The sequence below is a fragment of the Lepisosteus platostomus genome, chromosome 13 (assembly GCF_059453375.1).
Source record: "Lepisosteus platostomus isolate fLepPlt1 chromosome 13, fLepPlt1.hap1, whole genome shotgun sequence".
Lineage (NCBI taxonomy): Eukaryota > Metazoa > Chordata > Actinopteri > Semionotiformes > Lepisosteidae > Lepisosteus > Lepisosteus platostomus.
Genome location: NC_142623.1, coordinates 15543271 through 15567324, shown reverse-complemented (window position 1 = coordinate 15567324; position 24054 = coordinate 15543271). Strand labels below are relative to the sequence as shown.

The 24054-nt window shown below is 44.4% G+C and overlaps 1 protein-coding gene across 3 annotated transcripts; it reads right to left on the bottom strand.

Moving 5' to 3' along the window:
• Window positions 1-1424: 1424 nt before the first annotated feature.
• Window positions 1425-23720, bottom strand: LOC148650060 (intercellular adhesion molecule 5-like). 3 transcript variants are annotated; one of them, XM_088603459.1, is made up of 12 exons: window positions 23375-23720; window positions 20275-20544; window positions 18717-19049; window positions 17166-17402; window positions 16652-16888; window positions 15094-15330; window positions 14462-14698; window positions 13839-14102; window positions 6321-6590; window positions 5356-5679; window positions 4638-4895; window positions 1425-4544 (listed from the first exon to the last, which is right to left on the bottom strand). In XM_088603459.1, exons 1-12 carry the CDS (start codon window positions 23445-23447, stop codon window positions 4309-4311), a joined length of 2976 nt encoding a protein of 991 aa, XP_088459585.1. In that variant the 5' UTR covers window positions 23448-23720; the 3' UTR covers window positions 1425-4308. The 3 variants fall into 3 exon arrangements, with proteins under 3 accessions (XP_088459585.1, XP_088459586.1, XP_088459587.1); XM_088603460.1 differs by lacking the exon at window positions 16652-16888 and having other exon boundaries at window positions 23375-23719; XM_088603461.1 differs by lacking the exons at window positions 15094-15330; window positions 16652-16888 and having other exon boundaries at window positions 23375-23716.
• Between the last annotated feature and the right edge of the window lie 334 nt (window positions 23721-24054).

Sequence of the window (24054 nt, the reverse complement as noted above, 5' to 3'; positions counted from 1 at the left end):
CTTGAAATTTCTACAAATTAAGAAGATAAAGCTTCTAAATATTTTTAATAATGATTATTTCAATCCCTTAAGAGTTTTGGCATGCAACACTACAATGGACATTACTTTTGTCCACTACAGTGCAACAGCTGAAAACCAGTGACGTACACTGTGATTGATTAGCAATTTGTTTTAAAACTCAGCAACAATAAACAAAGTATTTGAATTGTTTTAGTTTTTTTTAAATACTCTGCACAGACACAGGCAGAGAGTTATTGTACTGTATGTGGGGAGGATGAAGGAGGCAGTGAGACGAGGAGTTCACAGCTCTTAGCAGAAACCCCTGGGCTTTCCCACGCAAATGACATCTTACTTTCAGCAATGTGGAGGGTTTTCTGTGGGGAGCTGTCAGTGTGGGCACTTGGCGACTGTGGTTTGACAGATCTTGCCTAAAAATACCATAAGCTAAGGGAAAAAAAATCCCCAAACATTGCAGTAATGTAATGTTTGTCGAAAATAATGGTACATGATTTTTCCAGGGGGCAGGGAGCAGGGGAGAGGGGAGGGTACATTGCTATGGCAGTTAGCATTGCTGCCTTGAAGCTCTAGGGACTTGCAGTGAAATCAGGATTAGGGAACCTTCTGTGTGGAGTCTGCATGTTCACACCTTGGTTTTGGCCAGGTTCTCAGGTTTTCTCCCCCTTCTTTAAAAGACAGGCTGGGTAGGTGAACTGGTGTCTCTAAATTGTACCTGTGCACTCCATTAATGATGCAGTTTCCAGCTTGAGAAAAAAGGATATTTATTGAGAAATAGTTAAACCCATTTCTGAGCTCCACTGAGTGGAGTCGAAAATGCCAAACTGTAATGCATCTGCCAGACCCGTGTCTTTCCTACAAAGTTTTGCTTTGTAGATTTTATGTGAGGAGAGGAGTTTCAGGACTCAGGGTATGTGTGGGTGTGTGAGGGGGTCACAATAAGCAGGGAACAGCACAAGGTGATAGACTTGGCTCTGTGTACCAGAGAGAGACTATCCAAGGCAAACCCAATGGGTGAAGCAAGGACATAGGGCCAATGGAAACTAAGGGCAAGTGCCCTTAAAATAGGAGGTACATATTTACACAAAGGGTGGCAGGAGTCTGGAACAAGTTATGGGCATGATGTTGAACAGCTTCCTGATTGTAAACCATGCAACAAACTGACTTAACAGGACAGATGCAGCAGTATGTTCACAACCCTTAAAATGGACAGTATCAGAGAGGAACTGTGGCAATATACATTATATGGACTTACTTATATGGGAAGAATCACTGGGAAATGGCTCTTTATACTGCATGGGATGATTCATAGATAGCACATCTGAATATACAGATCAAATAAACTTGACTTCAGAGCCACTGAATATTCACAACTGGATGTTAGCTCTTCCTACAAAAGAATGTGCAAATTTCGTTGGAAAAATTATTTTTTATTATATACACTGTAGATTACAAAAATAACATTAAAACTATAGTTTACAAAATATTCAGTGCATGGAGGACAAGAAAACACTTATACAATATTTTCATCTGCAAAGGCACGGGAATTAAGTGGGTTTCAGTTGGATTTCACAAAAGCTTCAAAGAGTTTATAAGTGACTGGTGTCTATTATATAGACGTAAACCTTTGCACTACAGTACCCGTGGAGCTGTACAGGGTAACAGATTTGACCAGGAACATCCAGGCTCTTGTATGGATCAAGATGGAAAAAAAATACCAAATGCTACCTTATCTTTCACCACAAGACTCCTTTTAGTCTAAATTCTGTGGTGGAATTAAAATAAATCTTAGCTTTTGTCTCCTTTGTAACTTTGAGAGTGTTAACATGTGGTTTTCAATTGTTTGTTCCTGAAACCACCTTAGGTCTCTTTTCCCCACCTTCCTAAACAACTATTTATTTTATTTCATGAAATGAATCTCACGCTGCACAATTAAGGCCTCTTAAACTGCAGGGCATGAACACCATTTTGGCCCATTAGCCCGTTGGTAGTAAATTGAGTTAACAGATCCAGGACCTCATCCAGCTGTTTCTTGACAAAAACAATCAGTTTAAATTACATGACTGTGTAGCTTGATCCCCACTCCCACCACTCTCTGTGTAAACAGGGGCACCATGAGGCCAAAGCTGGGCTGAGTCGGAATTTCCTGCTTGAAAGTCCAGTCATGTCTATGTGTCACCATCTAGAACAGGGGTTGGCAAACTTTTTAGAGCCAGAGCCACTAAAAATGTTTAACTAACCTTGCTGGGCCACCTGAGTGAAGTCCTCTTTCTAGCCGATAAACTCGCCGACTAGAATAGGCCGCATTTCTCCGCGACCTCTTGCATACACTGCTTAATAAACTCATCGTCCATGAAGGGTTTGCCAGCTGCTGCTAGAAGCTCCGATACTCGATCACTAGCTGCGACATTTTCTCCGAATTTTCTCTGGAACAGTCTTTGCTGCCCCTGAAGCGACTTTTTCCAACTGTTCTAATTTTTCCCTCCGTCCACCTCCTGTGTATTCCGAACACTTAGCCTGATGTTTTGTCTCGTGACGCTCTTTTATGTCGTATTCTTTAATCACGGTGATTTTTTCCTGACAGATAAGACACATCACCTTTTCTTTCCAAGGGACACACAAGTACTCTCCTGGCCATGTGTCGTTGAATTTTTGACCCTCTGCATCGATCTTTCTTTTTTCGACATGGCAGGAATAACTTACAGTGAGAACTCTCGTCAGTTATAACTTTTAGAACCGTTTGAAATCACTACCTGCTTTCAAACAAGATGGCGTACACTAGACATCATTTGTGTGACTGAGCCAATCACAGTAGGCAACACAAATCCAAATGAATTTACAGTAAGAATCAGCCCAGAGGCGTATGTAACCTAGGCTAAAGCTGACATCTGATACGCTAAAAGTCAAATGCATCCTGCAATAGGTGTTGTTCTGCAATTGACCGTTAGTGCTGAGAGAGCCATCAAGTAGAGGCCACTGGCGAAGATTTTCAATATCTGATGCAAAAAGTAGCCCTCGAGATTCAAACAGTAGTGAGCTGCGGGCAACGCAGAAAAGTTCAGCGGGCCGGATTTGGCCCGTGGGCCGAAGTTTGCAGACCCCTGGTCTAGAATATGTGCGGGGATTGTGGGATGCTACAGTGCACAGGGGAGCCCCTCCCCTCTCTAATGCTCTATAACCTGCCTCTTCACCTGGAAAGATGGGCAGTCAGCTATTCCAGCTCCTTTGCAAGATGTTTAAGAATTAAAGGTCATCTGTTTTCCTGATTCACTCTGGCACAGTTGTATTGAGATAATGTATATTTTTCAGGTTTCAAGGCCTCAGTATTTAATTGTATTATCATTTGTCATTGTCATTTCAGTCTTGAGCTCATATGATCTTCGGTCAAGGGTTAAAGCCCAATGAAATGTTGCCAAATTGTGGAGATGTGCAGAGCTCAAGACAAGCTGTGCACGAGAGGGTCAGGTGAGATCCCCAGCTTCACTTTACCAGAGACAATCACACTCAGCTTCAAGAGAGACTTTCAGCGAAACCACTGTCTGTATCATTAGAAAAAAGTGTTTCTAGATCGTTCGGTCACCCTCCACCGTCCAAAGACGTGCCGAGATCCTCCTCACGTCTGAGACAAGGGGGGAAGAAACAGCCCATACTGCGATTCGCCGCCTCCCTTCAAACTTCGTCACGCAGACGGACGTCTTTCAGATCCTGAGCAGCACATTTCTGGGGTCCTTGCCCTTGGCCCCTCGTCAGGGCGAGCTGCTGCTCCCACCCTTGCAGGGACCATTCTGCCTGCTGACACGTCCGGGTGCTGCCCACCTCTCTCCGTGGCCTTTGAAGGACTCCTGCAGGGACCCTGCAGGGATGGCTGCTCCACAGGTTTCCCTCCGGGTTCAGCTCACGGCTCACTGCCGCCAGGCTCGGTGGACGGGCGCTGGTCAGCTCGGGCCGGCCAGGAGCCCTGCAGGACAGGGCGGGACGTCTGTTCAGCGAGAGCCACGCCGCTCTGTGGAGCAGCACCACAGCCTCTGCCTTGGGCAGGGCAAAGAGAAGCAGCCAACCGGCTGTCCAGAGACACACACACGCTCATGAAGGGTGTCGTTCCCACCCAGGCTAGTGCAATTGCAGAATCGGGGAAAACTGTTTATAACTGGGGCTAAGGAATAGATGGAAAGTCCATTCAAGGCCTGGATCACAGCGCAGTACGCGTCCCCAGGTAGCAGCAGGGCTCTGTAGTGTAGGACACCGGATCATCCGGCTGGAGGCTCTGCCCTCTGCAGTCCACAGCCCGGCTTCTTAGGCCACGTCTATCAAGTCCTTCTTCACACAGGGGGTCAGCGTCCCCATCGTCATGCCCTCGTCCTTCCCATTCTGAGCTACGTAGCCATTCTGTCTGCAGGGTTTCCCGTTCTTCAGGCTGTAGCGTCCCATTTTGGTGTTCTTGTAGTACACCGAGTAGATGAACGCGAAAATCAAGCAGATAATGACGACGACCACGGCCACCATCCCGGCGATGATGGGCAGATAGTCCTCTGCGAAAAGAAGGAAGCAGGGCGTGTCACATGCAATCAGATAACACAGCTTCACGTATCTCAAAAGGAAAATGGCTGGAAAAGGTACGTTACCTATAACTTCCACTGTGAATGTTACGCTGTGACTCCCCACGGTATTGCTGGCACTGCATGTGTAATTTCCACCGTTTTCTTTTGTGATTCCGGTGATGGTGAAAACACCGTTGGTGTGTGATGATACCACATTACCAGCTCCAGAATGCTCCCATCTGTACTCTGGAGCTGGATTACCATCAGCTGAGCAATTTAAAACTACAGTGTCCCCTTTTAGAACACCCACAGTTTCATGTGTCCTATTACTAACGGGTTTGTCTGGAAAGAAAAGGAAAAATCAGCAGGTTAGCCAGAGGGCGCAGAATGTCATTTCCTCCTCTTCAGGAACGGTCACTGGGCGCATGGCTGAAGATGCCTCATTCACTCGACAGCCCCAGCCATCTACATCACACAGACCTGACACAGAAATACTACAACTGACAAGACACAAGGACAGCTGCAGAGACTGATGCAGGTGCATCTGCAGATAACCAGGAGCTCACTTTTTTTATTGTCTTTTTTTTTTACCACTATGCACATCACCTCTGGGTCTGGAAAAGCTCTTTACAATAATAATAATGTGGTGGGTTTCACTGTTTGTGAAGCTCTTTTTCTGTTATTTTGTTAATATTGATCAAAATATTGCATCACAGCATATAACTGCATTAGAGAAGACAGCTGTAACAGTTTTGACAAAGGACTGGTAAATGTAATAATGTTTAAAGGTGTAATAACTCACACAGCACTGTAACCTCCAAGGGTTTCGCCCTCGTTGCAGGAGGGGGCTGTGGTCCTTCTGGTCCCAGGTTGAGCTCTGCCTCACAGGTGAGCTGCTGTCCACTGTCAGCTCTGTCAGGGGTGAACAGGTGTCTCACAGACACATTCACAGGTGTTCTTGTAGTGTTGGTAAAAAAGTCCTGACTGTGAATCAGTGTCTGTCCTCTGTACCACTTCACAATGAGGTACTGAACAGGAGCGATGTTCTGGACCTCACACTGCAGCTGGTACTGTCTCCCCTCCACCATCTGATCCACTGGGCTGAGAGAGACACGGTCCGGGTACTCTGCAAAATGCACAAAGAGTAAAGCTGGTTTTAAAGAAAATGTTTTTACTTATAAACCTTTTTCAATTTTACAGGCCATTCATAATACTCACACATCAAATAAATCCTTAAAATTAACATTTAGCTCACTGCAGGCCAACAAGTGCTGCAGTGAAAAGACTGGGCACTTCAAGGGTTATCAGAAGACACTCGTCTACACCTCAGAACAGGCGAGCGTACAAACAAAGTTGACATATCCAAGCCTGCTCTCCATTCAGTCCAATTTCATACTGCATAGCGAGTCAAAAAGTGTTTCAGTAAAAGTCCCATATGAATTTAAATCTACACTGGAGGAGGAAATATCACTTCAATTTCCCACCTATCTTTCACCCTGAAGTGTGTGTTTTATTGACTCTCCTGCTGTATCTGCTCAGTTACTGACAGCTTTAACTGGGCTAAAGGAGCAAACTCTCCTGTAAAGAGTTTAGTTTACTGAACATTCAGCACTCACTGGTTCATCAAGATAGCACTGTAGCAGGAAAGACAAACTCCAGAGAGAAACAAATTCAACAGAATTGGATAAACATGTTTCCACTGAATGACTTGAGAATGGCCGCTAAGTAAAACAGCTAACACGTGGAAGTGAAATGAAAGTCACTCACTGTACAGACTGATGTTGAGATTCTTCCTGCACTGCTTGGGCTCAGTAAGGAAGTTTCCGTAGCACTTAGGCTCTGCAGTCCAATCAGTCAGACTGCTGACACTCCAGGTGACAGACTGGACACCTGTTTTCATGCCTGTAGACCCAACTGTTGCCTCCCAGCCCATTCCTCTGGGTGTCTGTGTTGCAGTGCAGTTCACTGTCACTGGGTCCTCATATCTCACCACAGCTCTCTGAGGGCTGATCTCAAGTGGACACTCTGGGACAGCTCCTGGAGTAAGGAGAAGGAAAGGAAACAACTGGAATGTAATCTTTTTTCCAATCACATGACTAACAGCACCTTTTCCAATACAGAAGGCAAGGGGTGTCCTTTTTAACAGTGATAATAGGTTAAATGTAATACAATAGGTAGAAAACACTATCCATTTTACACCCAGCTCTTCAATAAAATTCTCACATGCCTGCAAGTGCCCAGGTGGTCACAGGGGGCTCTGAGTCACTGAGAGCCGAGAGAGACCTGGCCGACTATCCCCACCCTGAGCTTGAGTAGCCTTAGTCACAGTCAGCTAGTGACATGACCCAGGCTCGAACACGCGGCCATAGAGCACAACCTGCACTCTAGCCAGAGCTGAAACAGTAAGTCAAAGTTCTCCACTTACAGCGATTTAGTTTTCTGTGGGAATAACAGACCTGTCCAAGAAAGAGATGCTGGACAAAAAAAAAATCAAACAATTCTGACACTTAAACAGTGTAGAATTCAGTCAGACATAGTTTATGACAGGAAAGCAGACAGCACCCTTTAGTGTGACCAATATCCCTGTGTCACGTATGGCCTTTTGCACTCTGTATTCAAGCGCGTGTGGGGTCCTTGTCTTCAATGCACATTTCTGTTGACACAGGAAGCTGATCGGGGCTGTGCCTGGTTTATAAGATGCCCCTGGAAATGCCTGTGTTTCACAGCCGAGTGGAGCAGGCACACAGCCGATGTCTCTGCTTCACTCTCCGGGTGGCTGTTGGTAGACACTAGCAGTATTTTACTCCTCCTTCAAGCCTCTAAATGTGATTGCTTATAAAGTCATGTATTCAATACCAGATCTTGCTACCGACTTATAAGGCTGTGAGTAATCTGGCTCCGTCATGCATCTCTGAACTCCTCCATGTTTACACTCCCTCCTGTAGGCTCTGTTGAGGCTGGTCAGCTCGTTGGCCCTGGGAATAGATCTCAGATTACTGGTGCTCTTTCTGCCACTGCTCCATTCCTATGGAATGGCCTTCCTCAGACTCTCCGAGCGGCAGATTCTTTTGACTGTTTCGAAATCTGAACTTAAAACACACCATTTTACCTGGGAGCCCTGGCCGATTGTCTTAACAGTTTGACCTGTATGCTCCTGTTTCATTTTGTACTCGTCCTTCGGATGAGAACATCCGACATCCGTCCTTCGGATGAGACGTAAAACCGAGGTCCTGACTCTCTGTGGTCATTAAAAATCCCAGGGTGTTTCTCGAAAAGAGTAGGGGTGTAACCCCGGCGTCCTGGCCAAATTTCCAATTGGCCCTTACCAATCATGGCCTCCTAATAATCCCCATCTATGAATTGGCTTCATTACTCTCTGCTCTCCTCCCCACTAATAGCTGATGTGTGGTGAGTGTTCTGGCGCACTATGGCTGCCGTCACATCATCCAGGTGGATGCTGCACATTGGTGGTGGTGGAGGGGAGACCCCATTACCTGTAAAGCGCTTTGAGTGGAGTGTCCAGAAAAGCGCTATATAAGTGTAAGCAATTATTATTATTATTATTATTATTATTACTCTTTTTTTTATTTCATTTTTTAAACATTGTATCGGGTTTAATATATATAATATTATGTACAGCATCCTTCAGTTAGAAAGGTTTTTTTTTCTCAAATGATTATTTTTATGCCTGTTTCAGATCTATAATGAACTGTTTGAAGTAGTTCGGGTGGGTAGCTGCGTCAGCATGCGTGGGCTGCAAAGGAACAAGTAATAGGTTTATTCCATGCTGAAAAGCTTCTTCCCCAGAGCTGTCAAGTTGGTGACGCCCCCACTCCCTTCCACCTTATTATGATCTCTCCTAACATCCTCCTGTACCCACAACCACTGTACTCCTACACCACCACACACACATGTAAGCCAAAATTGTACTGTCCCCTCGATAGCCCAGTAAAATTGTAACAGGCATAATAATATTTAATATTAATTAACCATACTACTTTTAACCACAATATTTTTTTGCACTGTTCCAAGAATTACCTTGCACTGTTTTTGTCCTGTTACATTTTTTCTGTTTGCAGAATTTGCACAGTTTTGGATTACTTGATTACATGTTTTTATGTTATGTTATTACATGTTACTTTTATTGCTATTGTGTAACTGTCTATTGTCTTATCTTCTGTCCTATTTATATACTGCACCTGAGTGACTAATGAGAAACACTTTTCATTATACTATGCACCTGTGTAAGTTTAATGACAATAAAGTTGAATTGAATTGAAAAGAGAAGAGAACGTTTCGAAACATTGCGTTTTCTCTCTTCTCTTTTCAGCATGGAATAAACCTATTACTTGCTCCTGTAATGAACTAAGCTGTGATATTTCACACCCCTACAGCGGCACACGTTGTTCTGTAAACCTGCAGGGCCTCATCCCAGAACAGGGATCGGGAAAGTCCGCGATGAAACATCCTGTTTACTGTGCTAGGAGGAATGCGCTCCGAGCCTCTCCGGCTGGCGGAGGGAGAGGGAACACAGACTCCAGGAAGGAAAGCAGCGATTTCCTGCGCCAGGGGAGCTAACTCCTCCTCTCTGCCCGCTTCCTGCCATTCTGCTCCGCGGGCCGGACCGAAGAGTCCGGAGCACAGGGGTCCGCAAGGTGCCCTCAGGTATCCCGCAGGGAGCGGGCCTCTCCCCCGGCCGGCGCCGGACGTGGGGGAGGAAGTATTGTCAAGCCACGTGGGAATCCGTCTCATTGCCGCGTCCCGTTACATGCTCATTAAAGACTGCTTGTTAAGATGGGACGTGTTACAGCATACCGATTCACCCCAGCGGGTAGGAGGGAAGATTCCAGGGAGTTCAGACAGGGGGCGCCAGTGCGTGTCTGCAGCTCCACAGGGCAATACTGACACCACCTGTCTGATCTCCTACGGAGATGAAGCACCTGGAATCTTTATTCTTACTTGCTAGAATGAATCCGCCTTCAGCAAACCCCAGGAAGACACCATGGTGAGGCACTACTGCATTCCATATTTAAGAAACCGATTGAGTTTAATGTTGTTTCAAACGGAAACCGTTGTCTCCAGAAACCGTCTGGGAGTTTAACCCCCCCCCTTCTCTCGTGCTGCAATTCTTCATGCACTAAAAAGCTATTATTGGGAGGAAATGATACTTGATGTAGCATCTACTCTTCTCCTTCTGCAACATTTTTGTTCCTTGGTGGGTAACCACGAGCCTAAGCAAAAACAGGAAAGTCACTGCAGAGCCTCTTCCTCAAAGCCTAAAAGTGAAGTGAAGGTATCCTGGGACTTTCTGTCCGTTCGCCAAACACCGAGAAGATCCTGTACTGCTGTTCACTTGAGCATCTCACACGAGTCACAGATACAGAACGGTTAGCGAAAGTGAAAAACTCCCCTACTCTTTTTTTAAACCAAAGATCACTATGTATTAGTCATGTGTTAACACTGGCGGAATAAATAACACGTGGCGGGACAGCTCATAGCGTTAACTCCTGACTTTTCACTTGTAAATTCACATGGTCCGGATCATGCTTGAACTCAGAAGACTTACTGGAAATCCCAGGCCAGTGTGAGCAACCCTAAACCGTCTGCATTACACATGCACTAGAAATTATGTAAGTGAAAGATGACTACACAGTGATGTGACCCAATGGGAATTCACATAAAATACCCCCCAACACAAAACGTTACTGAGAAATGATTGTGTGTACAAAAACACTCGTTTTTTTTTAAAAAAAGACATGTACTGTAATGTCAGGTTTGGTGCGGTGCTCTGTAAGTGTACTTCGTTAGCTTTTAATGTTTTTAATGTCACACCTTAAAACAGATTCCACACTATTTTTCACTCCTTTAAAAAAGCAACGCGCGTAACGGCAAGATCACTGAGTTTTGATCGCAGACAAGTCTCAAGTACAAAGAGCAAGAGTCTACAGCCCTGTGCAGAACTAGAGCCACGCTTTCGTTTTCGACTGTGTCCCAAATTTATTCTTTATTATCCGACTCCATTCTCCTCCCATAGAATACTCTTCGACACCCTCCCAAACTTCTGTGCAACGCATCTTATATCTGCACCTCACTTAAACCACTCCATTTCACGGCAATATGTTGAAGAGTTTCTGGTTGCTCTTCTTTCCGATACGTTGACTTTTTGGACGGGAAAAGCCAGACATTTTTTTTACCGTGTTACACAAAAACAGCGCTGTACAATATCATTCGCAAACATGGTAGATATTTTAAAGGTGCACGTCAGTGGCAAATTAACAACAGGAATCGCATACTCGCTGTAAATCTGAAATTCAGATGGGGGGGGAGGTCATTTCCTTTCACGAATTTCCTTTGGAATCTTAGCTTTTTAAAATCATTGCATTCCTACGTTAAAACCAATACAGAAAGAAAATATTCACGGTAACACCCGTAATACTGAACGGCAAGGAACAGTCAAATGCATAAAATATAAAAATCCAACTTACCTGAGCACATAACTCCAACGAAAAACAGATGAACCGCTAAGAAAGCTTTAATTAAATCCAGCCTGAACATTTTGTTGTTCTCTGTAACGTCCGGCACTTACTCCGCTTTAAAAACGCGAATAAATTCTGTGCTGTTTAATCTACGGAAAGCCTCGAAGCCGAGAGAGTACCGTTAGTTTTCCTAAGATAATATTTGCTCTGCCTCTCTCTCCCTACTGGGCTGTGTATGTTGCCTCGCTGGAGAAGTCATTCTTTAAAGAAAAAAAAGGGGGCAGGCTTGTTGTAGTGGAAAGCCCCCTTAAATCACTCAAGACTCCCCAGAACTGGACTTTCCCGAACTTTCCCTTAAAACGAATTTTTCTAAATGCGTCCAAAAATAACAGCGATTTACAAATAAACCATTCGACAAAACTAAGTCAACAGAAAATACAGATGTGGGAAATCGAAGCGTGCCGCTGTATTGTCCGCGGGTGACGTGTGACGGCGCAAGTCGTCTAACAATCTCTCTGACGAGAATGTCTCAGGAAGGGAAATGACACAACAATCCTTTAAAAAATAAAACGCGTTTACCAAACGCAATCCGGGGCCACTACTGTATACGATTTAAAAACAAGCATGGCAGACAGCGTCACACGTGCATTTTTTTTCCCCCAACAAAAATGAATGAATGTTTCTTGACGGAAAAACATTAGAAGTGTACCTTCAAAGCAAGGTACACTGACGAGGAGCGTAGAAAACCTCGTCCTGCTTTCCAGAAAAAAGAGTTGTGTTTGTAGCAGTTGAATGCTACCATTAATGACACCGACCTCGATCTTATTTAATTAATTTCGGAAAAGGGTGGTTTATATAAACTCGTAAAAAGAAGCTCCCGTGTTGTTATGGATTTATCGTAGTACAATAACATTTTCTTATAAAAATTATCAGGCGTATGGACTGTATATACATTTTTTATACTGTATATATAAAGAAGCAGCTTAAAAAAAACGGAGATGGCAGGACGTTTTTAATAGAAACGAACAGTGGCTATCAAAAGTATTTACCCCCTTCGGCTTTTTTACATGGTGTTGTGTTACAGTAAGGAATCATAATGTATTTAATTGGGGATTTTTGCCACTGATTCTCAGAAAACACTATAATGTCAAAGTGAAAACAATCTACAGATCCTTCTTAATTAAATATAAATACCAAACGGAAACAACAGTTTATATTTAGTATTCACCACCTTTGTGTCAGGATTTTGTAAAGACACATTTGGCAGAAATTACAGCCATGACTCTCCTTGGATAAGTTTCTATGAGCTTTGCACAGTTGAACACTGCAATTTTCCCCCCTTCTTCTTTGCAAAATGGCTCAAACTCTCTCGGGTTGGATGTGAACAGCAATTTTCAACCCCTGCCACAGATTCTTGATTGGATTGAGGTCTGGGCTTTGACTGGGCCACTCCAGAACATTGACTTTCTTGCTTTTTAAACCGCTCCAGTGTGGCTTTGGCTGTCTGTTTGGAGTCCTCATCCTATCACTATCCCACTGCAAGATGAATCTTCTCCCAAGTCCCATGTCTCTTGCAGACTGCAGCCGGTTTTCCTCCAGGAATTCTAGGTACTTTGCTGCATCCATTTTTCCTTCTATATCCACAAGTCTTCCAGGCCCGGGTGCAGCGAAGCTGCCCTACAGCATGATACCGCCACACCCCTGCTTCACAGTAGGGAAGGTGTTCTCAGGATGTTGTTCACCGTTACACTAGCACCAAACATAACACTTACTGTTGAGGCCAAAAAGGTCCATCTGGGTCTCGTCAGACCACAGCATCCTCTTCTGCTTGGTCTAAGAGTCTCCCCACATGCCACAGGGCAGAGTGAAGTCAAGATTTGATGTGAGTGTTGTGTCGCTCTCCCATGAAGCCCGAATTTGTGAGGCACTCTGGCAATTGTCGGATGCCCAGTTTCTCCCGTCTCATGGAAGTCATGGCAGACTGTAATTCCTTTCGGGTTGTCCCAGGCCTCTCGGTGCTCTTCTCACCAGTTTTTGGAGGACACCCTGCTTCTTTCACAGCTGTGCCATGTTCTCTACAATCCATTGTAATGGACTTTCCTGTGCCTTGGGGGATATGTAAAGCCTTGGAAATGTTCTATGCCCTATGCCAGGTTTACATTGACAGCTCCTTTGTCTTCATGACGCAGCTTTTGTTGGGAGCTGTACTAATCAACGTGGGACCTCCCAGGGAATGGTATCTCTATCCTGAACTCATGTGAAACACCCTAATGCCGCACAGGAGGCCTCAACAAACTGTGTGACTTCTACAGACATTTGTTTTTGCACCAGAGGTGAAAAGGAGCTATTTAGGTCTGTCATAGTAAGAGGAGGGTGAATACTTATGCAGTCACTTATCTTCTGATTTATGTTTATAATTGAATTTAGGAGGATTTTGTTTTCAATTTGACATTGTAGAGTGTTTTGTGTTGATCAATGACAAAACAAATCCCATATAAATACTCAAATCTATAATGTAACACAGGAAAGTGTGAAAAAATGCAAGGGGGGTGAATACTTTTGATAGCCACTGTAGTTTCTACCGAACGCAATGGGACTTCTGATGAGTAACTCATGATAGCAACGATACTGCTTTCTCAGACGTGTGATTTACTGCTAACACAAATAATGACGCCCACCCAGAACATGCACATTTCAAGGGAACGGGGTGTCGTGGTCCCAGGTTCGGGGTGAAAAGAACTCTAGGGAAATATTCACTGGGCACTTTGACGCAGGCCACCCCGTGCAGGAAAATAAAAATTAGCTTTACCTATAACTTGCACTTTCAGGATTTTGGTGTCCATCCCAAGCTTGTTTGTGGCCGTACAGTTGTACTCCCCGATGTTGAACGCGGTGGCTCCGGTGATGGTGATATTGGAGGCTGTGCTGGTCGTGAGCTCTTTGACGTTACCGGCATCGTAATACTCCCATCTGTACCAGGGAGGAGGGTTCCCCTCGGCTGCACACGTGAAGACGATCGTAGAGCCCTTTTCCCCATCAACACTTGCCTGCCAAGGCCTTATAATGGGCTTGTCTGCAGAAACACAAAACAATACTGAAATGACAGCATTTTCCTTTATTTTATATACAGTACATGACTCGGCTCTTCCAAGACCACGTGTTTTCAGCTTAATCCTCTGCATTAAACTGTTTATCTTCCTGATGGGATCAGATCTTTAACGGTAGCGGAGCCAGTACTCTTCACTGTCATTATTATTTCACAGATATGAACCACATAATACCAGGATGTGTGCAAGAAGCGATTTGCCAGATTTTGCTCTTGAGTATTAACCTCAGAGACCGTGGCTTCACAATAAGCAGGATCCTCCTGCTTCCACGTCCAAATTGTCATTTACTGTATATGTTAAGCAAAGCTTTAATATGTGTACTTACACAGCACTGTAACATTCACAGTGTGGCTGACAGTCCCCTGTGTGTTAGTAGCTTCATAGGTGAACTGTCCTTCATCAGTCCTATTCAGCTTGACAGAGGGGTCAATCTGCTGTCCATCCTTGACCCATCTGGTCTCAGGGGGAGGACTGCCCTCAGCTGTACAGGTCACACTGCTCTCTAGACTGTGATGCTCCTCCACATCAACACTGAGAGGACACCCTGTGATCTCAGGGCCATCTGTGGGTTGAGAACACAGCTTTTTGAGACATTTCAAATCAGTGAAGCGACTCTCTGCCTGTCCTTAATTCTGCACTTCTCTGGACTGTCGTCTGTCTTCAGTTGTCTGATGGACTGATTCATCTGTAAGAAATTGCTGCCTCCTTCTCAGGGCTCAGGGAACCAGCCCATAAAGACCATCAACTCCAGCTGAGCCATCTGTGGGTTAAGGACATGAGGCTTAACCTGGACATAATAACTGATATTCTTCTGAGAAACAGATCATTGTTCTTAGAGGAAACATGTGCTCCTGGTTGACACAACAGGGAATATATTCGGTTCAGCAGCTGTGAAGCCTGCAGTGTCTCTGGATTAGTGCTTCAGTAAGAGCTTTTAGATATTCGGTAAAAACTTACATCTCACTTCTACCGTCACAGTGTGATTCACAGTTCCCTGTGTGTTAATAGCTTCATAGGTGAACTGTCCTCCATCAGTCCTGGTCAGCTTGACAGAGGGGTCAATCTGCTGTCCATCCTTGATCCATCTGGTCTCAGGGGGAGGGCTGCCCTCAGCTGTACAGTTCACACTCCTCTCTAGACTGTGATGCTCCTCCACATCAACACTGAGAGGACACCCTGTGATCTCAGGGCCATCTGTGGGTTGATTAAATGGATTAGAAAAGACCCAGTGGAATATGCAATATTCTTAGAAACTTGTTCTTAGACAAGACAGAAGAAATATGTCATTTTTTTAGCAAAATTATAGGTGTTATTCTGAAAGTTTCAGAACAATTGAAAACAGATGTTTTAAGTTAGGAGAAGAATTTCAGTCTGTCCATGTGCATGTCCTGGGTTCACCTGACCACGTGGTGTTAGTGGCACAGTCTAGATCTGAACCTGTGATCTCCAGGCTGCAGAATGTACTGTGTCCTGCACTTTGATCGAAGACTTCACTGCAGGAGCCACCCAGGAGCTCTGCAGCCTGATTTTACTCCATCAGCATGACACAGTGACATATATGTTGGTACGGACTGTGGTAGCAGACAATGGAGGTGTCTAAGACTCTAGACAAAGAGTGTAACACCTGGCATTGTAAACATTTCCAGCTTCAGAGCTGTTTGCTGAGATGTAGGGGGTCACAGCAATCATTAAGTTGGTTTACTTAGTTAATTAAAGTTCTTGGTAAATGATTAAGTGTCGATCAACAGTCCAGAAACACACCCTATAAGGTGAGTTCAGGAGGAGGAAAAGAGCGAAGGGCAGAGAAGGAAGGTCAGAACCCAAGAGAGAGAGGAGTCAGGAGGAGTTGGAACCTGTAGCATGAGACAGGTGAGAGCCCCTGCTTCATGATCCTCCCAAAAGAAAACCTGACTGGGGCTAAGGTTTTGAAACTTGCAAAGAGAACTTGCGATTCTGTAGCTCTTTTGAGTGAGACGTCCCTCAGTTTAATACTGCCTCTCCTGCTAGTGGGTGCATTTTAGAATAGGGAGGTTGACTCTTATTTCTTTTGTGGAATCCAGGTTAGAGGAAGAGATTTAACTGCAGGTTGTATTGCATTATAGCAGCTTATCTCTTCTTTGGCCTCTGTAGGCATCACTCAAGAGTCAAGTACTTGGTAGCACTACTTGGTAACTGGGATGTTCTGGGTGATTTAGACATGCAGTAGGACTGTAAATACAGTGACTTGTGTTTTGTATCTTTATGTTGTGTGTGGTGTAATGTGTCACTGTCATTGATAATAAACATTTGTTTAACCCAATGTGCCTGGATTATTACTCTTTTCACCAAAGCTGTGCGAGAGTACAAATAATTCATGTTCCTCTAACTATATCAGCTGCTCAGGTATATTCTGGCAAAATGCTTACAAGTTGGGGGTTATGATCATTTATTTTATTGACTAATCTGCTAGGTCAGCTCCTGATTTTCGTTATTTTCATAACCCCCATTTTATAACAATATTTTAGATGGTACTTACAAATCACTGAGATGTTCACAGTGTGATTTACAGTCCCCTGTGTGTTAGTAGCTTCATAGGTGAACTGTCCTCCATCAGTCCTGGTCAGCTTGACAGAGGGGTCAATCTGCTGTCCATCCTTGACCCATCTGGTCTCAGGGGGAGGGCTGCCCTCAGCTGTACAGGTCACACTGCTCTGCAGATTGCGATGCTCCTCCACATCAACACTGAGAGGACATCCTGTGATCTCAGGGCCATCTGTGTGGGTTGTGGATATGAAATAAAAAAAATTATCAGCACGATTGGTTAAGAGAATTGTTTAATTTTAAAAACAGAATGGAATAAGGCACCATAGGCTACATCTTCTCTTTGAAAGGGATGCCTGATCTTTACATATCATCTGTCAATGTGTCTCATCACCCTCTCTTCATCTCTCTATTTATATACATGCTGTATTATGTTCACCGTATTTATAAATACAGAGCATGTGTGTAAAATAGTACATAAAAGATAAACATACTGAGGCAAAACTTACATCTCACTTCTACCGTCACAGTGTGACTCACAGACCCCTGTGTGTTAGTAGCTTCATAGGTGAACTCTCCTCCATCAGTCCTATTCAGCTTGACAGAGGGGTCAATCTGCTGTCCATCCTTGACCCATCTGGTCTCAGGGGGAGGGCTGCCCTCAGCTGTACAGTTCACACTGCTCTGCAGACTGTGATGCTCCTCCACATCAACACTGAGAGGACACCCTGTGATCTCAGGGCCGTCTGTGGGTAAAGTAGATAACGTTGCCTAGATTAGTTTTGGATTAATCTAGTAAATATGCTCTGCATTGTGGGGCCTAAATGAAATGGACATCACACACATTTTAATCCCCAGACCTATTTGCAATGACAGTTGCTTTGTATAATAAATATACAAGAAGTTTTTTTTCCCTGTAACTGGCTACTGCTGGTTACAAAACCGCTATTGCACTAGGCTACCATCACACTTTGCAGACTAGACGGCTGTCATGTTAACAGCTTGTGACGTTTTAAGATGTAAAAAAATGAAACGAAGAGGTTTGGCACTGAATGCGCAATGGAGGAGTGAAGTTATTTCACGCCATGAATGTTTGCATTTCAAAAGCTGGAAAAACAAACGGAACACAAACGGCAACAACAATTATAACGCGTCTAATAAATATATGTGCAGAATAAAAATGTTCTCAGACAGAGTGGGAAACAGTGCTTGAATATAGAGTAAAAACGTTTGAGCTGAATGTTCACATCCCTGGCACATGGCCTAATCTGACACAGTTCTTATCATTAGACAGAAAAATGTAGTTCTTGTGGGTCAGGAAATAAGTCTGGAAAGTAGTACGTGCGGATGCAGGTGGCAAAAACATTAACTAGAAATACAGAATGTGTAATTCTGAGTGAGACTTATGAAAAAGACTGTTTATACTGAAACATCATTTACATCTCCTAGAAAATGTGAAGACGCAAATACGAAAATATTGGGATGTACAGTATAGTTAAAACTGCAGAATTTAAACCAAGGCATGTCACATTCAAATTGCATAAACTTGTACAAATTTGGTCTCCATGTATAGATAGGACAAATATTACGGTCATGGGATCAGACCAGAGAAGAACCAGATAAACTCAGGGTCTTGAGGGACTGTCCTACACTGACAGGCTGAAGGTACTGAGCCTCTTCAGTCTTGAACAGGGAAGGGACCCTGATATATGTATTCATGTACCTCAAAGGAACGGTCAAAATCCACCTGGCGGATTTTTTCCAAACAGTGAAATATGGAATCTGTGGTGAAGTACATTAAAATTGGGAACAGGAGACACGTCCATACCTTAAGGGGTGTAGAAGTGTGGAACAAGCTACCCAGCCATGTTGTTTAAGATGATATCCTGGTTACATTTAAGAAATAGGTGGATGAGATCCTCAGATCAAGTAGCTACTAACTACCAAAACAGCCTGCTCTTGTTTTTTTAGCCTGTGTACTCTTCTTAAAAGGTTATGTACGATAGGTACAGTTGATTTTAACAGCAAAATGAAACATGTTAGTGTGGTAAAAAACTCACACAGCACTGTGATGCTGAGAGGATCAGACTGATTTGCAGGAGGGGGCTGTGGTCCTTCTGGTCCCAGGTTGAGCTCTGCCTCACAGGTGAGCTGCTGTCCACTGTCAGCTCTGTCAGGGGTGAACAGGAGGGTCGCAGACACATTCACAGGTGTTCTTGTAGTGTTGGTAAAAAAGTCCTGACTGTGAATCAGCGTCTGTCCTCTGTACCAGTTCACAGTGAGGTACTGAACAGGAGCGATGTTCTGGACCGCACACTGCAGCTGGTACTGTCTCCCCTCCACCATCTGATCCACTGGGCTGTCAGAGCTGAGAGAGACACTGTCTGGGTACTCTGTGAAGAAAAATGTATGCGCTTGTACTCTATGTACAGGGTCTTCAGGAAAACTCAATTTTCCTTTGGAATTGACTTTATTTATTGAATGGCTTATCTTGGCTCATTCTAGGTTTAGCAGAGTCAATATTATTGATTCAGGAGTCATTCCCTGAATTCACAAGTGGTGCCACCTCCCTTAATCTTTCCCCCCTCCCTCCTGGTTAAAGACTATGAACGCCTCTGAGCAGAGTATGGGCCACAGACCACGTTTCCTTGCCTTGGACGACTGTATACCTTCTTACTGTGCTCGTGTGATCACAGCTTATCACTGGAGAGTCGGGAGCCCCCACACGGATTGACAAGCCCTGTGTCCTAATACAGCAGAGCACCTAGACTGGCTAGACAGCTGGATGATCCCAACCAGCCATCTACAGGTTGTGCTTCCAGAGCAATGCAATGTGTTGTTTCCAGAGAGCATCGATAGGCTAGTGAACATGGTGTGGCATCAGGCTGTAACTGGTGCTCACAAGTTCATTTATCCAGTGGAACATTGACAGTAAGCACAACTTCAGCTGCTCTGTTTTATTGGATAATATAAGCATATTATAGTTCTACATTTGTCCAGTGAACAATAATTACAAACTTGTTATAATCCATCCATCCATTTTCAGTAACTGCTTTGTCCAGTACAAAGTGACCAGAGACGTATCCTAACAGGCAGTGGGCACAGAACACACCCTGGACACCAGTCTACTGCAGGGGTACACATACTGCCAGCAATTTAGAGACAACGATTAAGTTAGACATCTTGGCTTCAGACTGTGGGAAGAAAACAGAGCACCCAGAGAAAACACACATGGCTACGTGGAAAAACATGCAAACTCCACACAGAAGTATCCGGGATGGAAGGATGGAATAAAACCCAGGACACAAGATCAACAAGACAGCAGTACTAGCGGTCACCTCTTAATAGAGTACAAGAGTTCAATATCCTTAACTATTTGTCAGAAGTGTATGTGAACTCACATGGGCCAGTGAAAATGAACTTAATTGCTTATTTGCTTAGACTGGTAATTGAAATGTTTGCAGACTATAATCCCCCCAAAAAACTATTAAAGATATAATTAAAACATATGCAGTTGACATTTAGAATATACTCTTAATGAGATGGTGGCTTCAGGCTTTCAGCTTAGTGAATAATACAAACATATAAAAACATACAAAGGAAATGAAAGTCACTCACTGTACAGACTGATGTTGAGATTCTTCCTGCACTGCTTGGGCTCAGTAAGGAAGTTTCCGTAGCACTTAGGCTCTGCAGTCCAATCAGTCAGACTGCTGACACTCCAGGTGACAGACTGGACACCTGTTTTCATGCCTGTAGCTCCAACTGGAGCCTCCCAGCCCATTCCTCTGGGTGTCTGTGTTGTAGTGCAGTTCACTGTCACTGGGTCCCCATATTTCACCACAGCTCTCTGAGGGCTGATCTCAAGTGGACAGTCTGGAACAGCTCCTGCAACAAAATAATACATTGTAACTGACAAAGATAATAAAAACTAAGCATGTCAGGTTCAGAAGAGCATGATGTTACACCTACATCTGTTTGTGTTTAATCAAGTGTTGCAGAAGGTTACATCCACTGTTAGCATTTTTAATGTGCATTTTCACTGGCAGGATTTCGAGGATTATAACACATATCTTACTTCCGCCTTTGCAAACAGGTCTGATGGTGAAGATAAGGGACAGCTATCTGGGACACTCAGCTCTGTGATCAGGACTGTACAATCCTGGTCCTGGAGGGCTGCTACACCACCAGGCTTTCATTCTAACCTGACTCTTAACCAGCTCATTATTGGCTTAATGAGACCAATTCAACCATTATTATTATTATTATTATTATTATTATTATTATTATTATTAAAAAAGGCCTGAAAAACCTGCAAACACAGGACCAGGACTGCACTAAGCATTGTTAGTGTGGTAGCAATTAGTAGTGGGGCCCTGGGTTCAATTCCTGGGGTGCTATCTATGTGGCGGTTGTATGTTCTCCCCATATTCCGTAGGGACGTACCATAGGGACGGTACAGAGGCTCTGTGGCTAAGGATCTGCACCAGTGGCTGGAAGGTTGCCAGTTCGAATCTCTCGGCCGGTAGAGGAATCCTACTCTGTTGGGCCCCCGAGCAAAGGCCCTAAACCCCAGCTGCTCCAGGGGTGCTGTATAAATGGCTGACCCTGTGCTCTGACCCCAAGCTCCTCTCCCTGTCTGTGTGTCTCATGGAGAGCAAAAAGACAAATTCCTAATACATGGCCGCTAAAGTGATCATATCTTATTCAGTGGGTGCTCTGGCTTCCTCCCACAGCATGTCTGAACACATACTGGTGGGTTAATGGGCTTCTGTTAAGTCGGCCCTGGTGGGAGTGTGTGTGTCCTGTGATGGACTGGCGTCCTGTCCAGGGCGTATCCTGCACAAGGCCCGTTGCTGGCCAGCTCTGTCTCCCCTGCGACCCTGAACTGGATGAAGCAATTGGCAAACGGACAGATAGATGGAACCCGTTTCTACTCCGACAGTGCAGCAGGCGCGTGCCTGCGATATTTAGAGAAGACAACCCCATCCTGGCCTCTCTTATTGAGCTTGCTGCCTGGTTTCTGTGTGAGCAGCTCTTTAATGGGTGACAGATAATGGCGTTCAGGCTCAGGTGTTAATTAATTCCTAACCCCGTCCCACTTCCTAAGAGTCTTAATAATTGACTGGAGATCGGTTAACCATTTGGAACAGAGACCAGAAACACAGAAGTATTCCAGGATAAAGACTGAAAACCGCTCATCTGGGTAGATGAATTTGCGGTATTTGTCCTTGACAGATTTAGGCACCGTTTCAGAGGGTCAGGCAGAAACGGACACCAAAAAATAAAATAAAAAAAAAGTTTTTCGCTTTTATTGCTCTAGAGAAAATCGTGGGTAGTGTAGAGCAAATGGAAATGCCTGAATTAATGCAAACAGCGTTAAGAACAATTTTGACGTTAAGCTTGAAATGTTCCGAATAACGCGTTGTTTTTCGGGCAATGTGGCCTCCCTGTTTCTTGAGTTACAAAATCTGAGGCGCCATAGCAACAGCTTATCTTGGCACACAGCTAAGACTGGGCCACATGTTTCTTCTTCTCTCCAAGGTAGGTTACACAAAACCACAGATGGGAATAATCGAGCACAACCCGATCATTGAAAACTGGGATTATGCGACACAGCGCGTAAAGCGCTTAAGAGATACAGCACAAACCGCGCGCTGTAGATGCAATTATTAATAGACAACAATCGGATTCGCCTCCCGCGCGCCAGTGTTGTGCAACTACTGTACACTCCCCCAGATTCAACAGACTGCAAATCTGAGGCCGGGGGGACAGGGGGGCTAGGCGCCTGGTCCCAACGCCAAGCAGGCGAAATGCAAGCCTGCCATTGAAACATTAACTTGCAAACAACGGGGAATTGTTATCAAGATACCGAACACGCTCGGCTCAAGGAGAGCGTCTCGCCTCGCAAATCGGCCACTTCCAAGGGAATCGCTCGATCCCTGTTCGTTGATACAGCCACGTAATGTCCCAATGCCCTGCGCTTTTATCGGTGGTTAAGCCCTAGTGACTCCGCAGGGGATTATAAAATGATGAAAAGCCCGTCGTTACAAAAATTAGTAACTGCAAAAAATCTTTACAATCTGTAACGAGCATATACAGTTAAAACGAACGGATAGATTCAGGTTTTTGCTTGGAGCGTAACACTCCAGGTCTCCTATAAATGGCTATTGCGGGAAGGTTTATTGAAAAATACAGTAGAAAATTACTTGAATTTCAGTATTTTAGAAAGCAACTATAATTCAGGATACAGTCAGTATCTCAGATTTAATTAGAAAGGTCTACCTGTGCCATGATTCGGTGTAAGCCCTTTTCCCGAACTTCAGTAAAACCGTCAGATTTACGCACAATTGCTGAATCACAAGCAGTATGCAACAAAATGGATTATCTGAACCTGGCTGGTTTCTAACTTTATTTATATACCTTTTGAAATAACATTCCGTTATAACAGACAAACCTGTTCAATGTTGTGAGTATAGTGCTCACTGTATTTATGGTAGGAGTCAAAATCAAATTATTCTTCTCCACATAAAAGAAACTCATGTCAGAACGCCCACACGCTTTCAGCTGGCATGGGAATGTTGCATTTCTGTTGTTTTTATGTAAAAAAAAAAACACGGGAGATGTGCTCGTAGCAAAGTGAAATGCTCTCTAGCCATAATGATTATTAATAGACGTGTTGATGACGTACAGAGATAAAGATATTTAGAGAACTTACTGGTAGACGTACAGAATACAAGCAGTCCTAAACAAAGTCTAAAGCGATTGCTCTTTTCTCTGTCCATTTCCATAGGTATATCCTTCAACAGCGAAGAGAATTCCCAAATCCACAGGTGAGCAATTCGCACCCGAAGCCGACTCGCAGTTAACAGCTGTTACCCGCTTTCCCCTCGCTGTGGTGTTAGATAAGGTACTTTAAGAGACTGCCTACTTATACACCCCCCTTTTTTGGGAGGGAGGGGGAGGTAGTGTTGAGTGACCAGATTCCAATTCTCCGACGCGAGACACGAGCTTTTCTTTTCTTTGAAGAAGTTGCTGGGTTTCCCCGCGTTTAACTTCTTCGTGCGACTTGAGTCACTGCCGGCGTCAGCCCGATTTGCGATTGTCCTGCAGGTATTATTTATAACCCGCGCTGACCTCTTCAAACAGCTGTCATCGTATTCATACTCTTACACCAGAGCCTTTGGTACGGAAGAAAAACCTATACAGAGGGATAAATGGGACCTCGAATTTCACAATTAGGCACTCATCAAAGGGGAATTTTGTTGGTCGTAGCGTGGGCTTTTATCACTGACCGCAGCCTGCCGTACCTCACGGGAGTTGAGCCTTTAACACGCTGCTGTCCAAGCTCAGCCCCGGGGACACCTCAGCGAGGATCTCGGGGCGCAAATCTGAGAA

Bases quoted from the DNA above. Each gene is read 5' to 3' on its own strand.
- LOC148650060 (XM_088603459.1), bottom strand. From the start codon at position 23,447: ATGGAAATGGACAGAGAAAAGAGCAATCGCTTTAGACTTTGTTTAGGA. The intron at 6,591-13,838 runs GTAAAGCTAATT...TCCTTACTCCAG, and splicing joins CCTGAAAGTGCAAGTTATAG to GAGCTGTCCCAGAGTGTCCA. The intron at 4,896-5,355 runs GTGAGTTATTAC...TTTTCTTTCCAG, and splicing joins CTTGGAGGTTACAGTGCTGT to ACAAACCCGTTAGTAATAGG.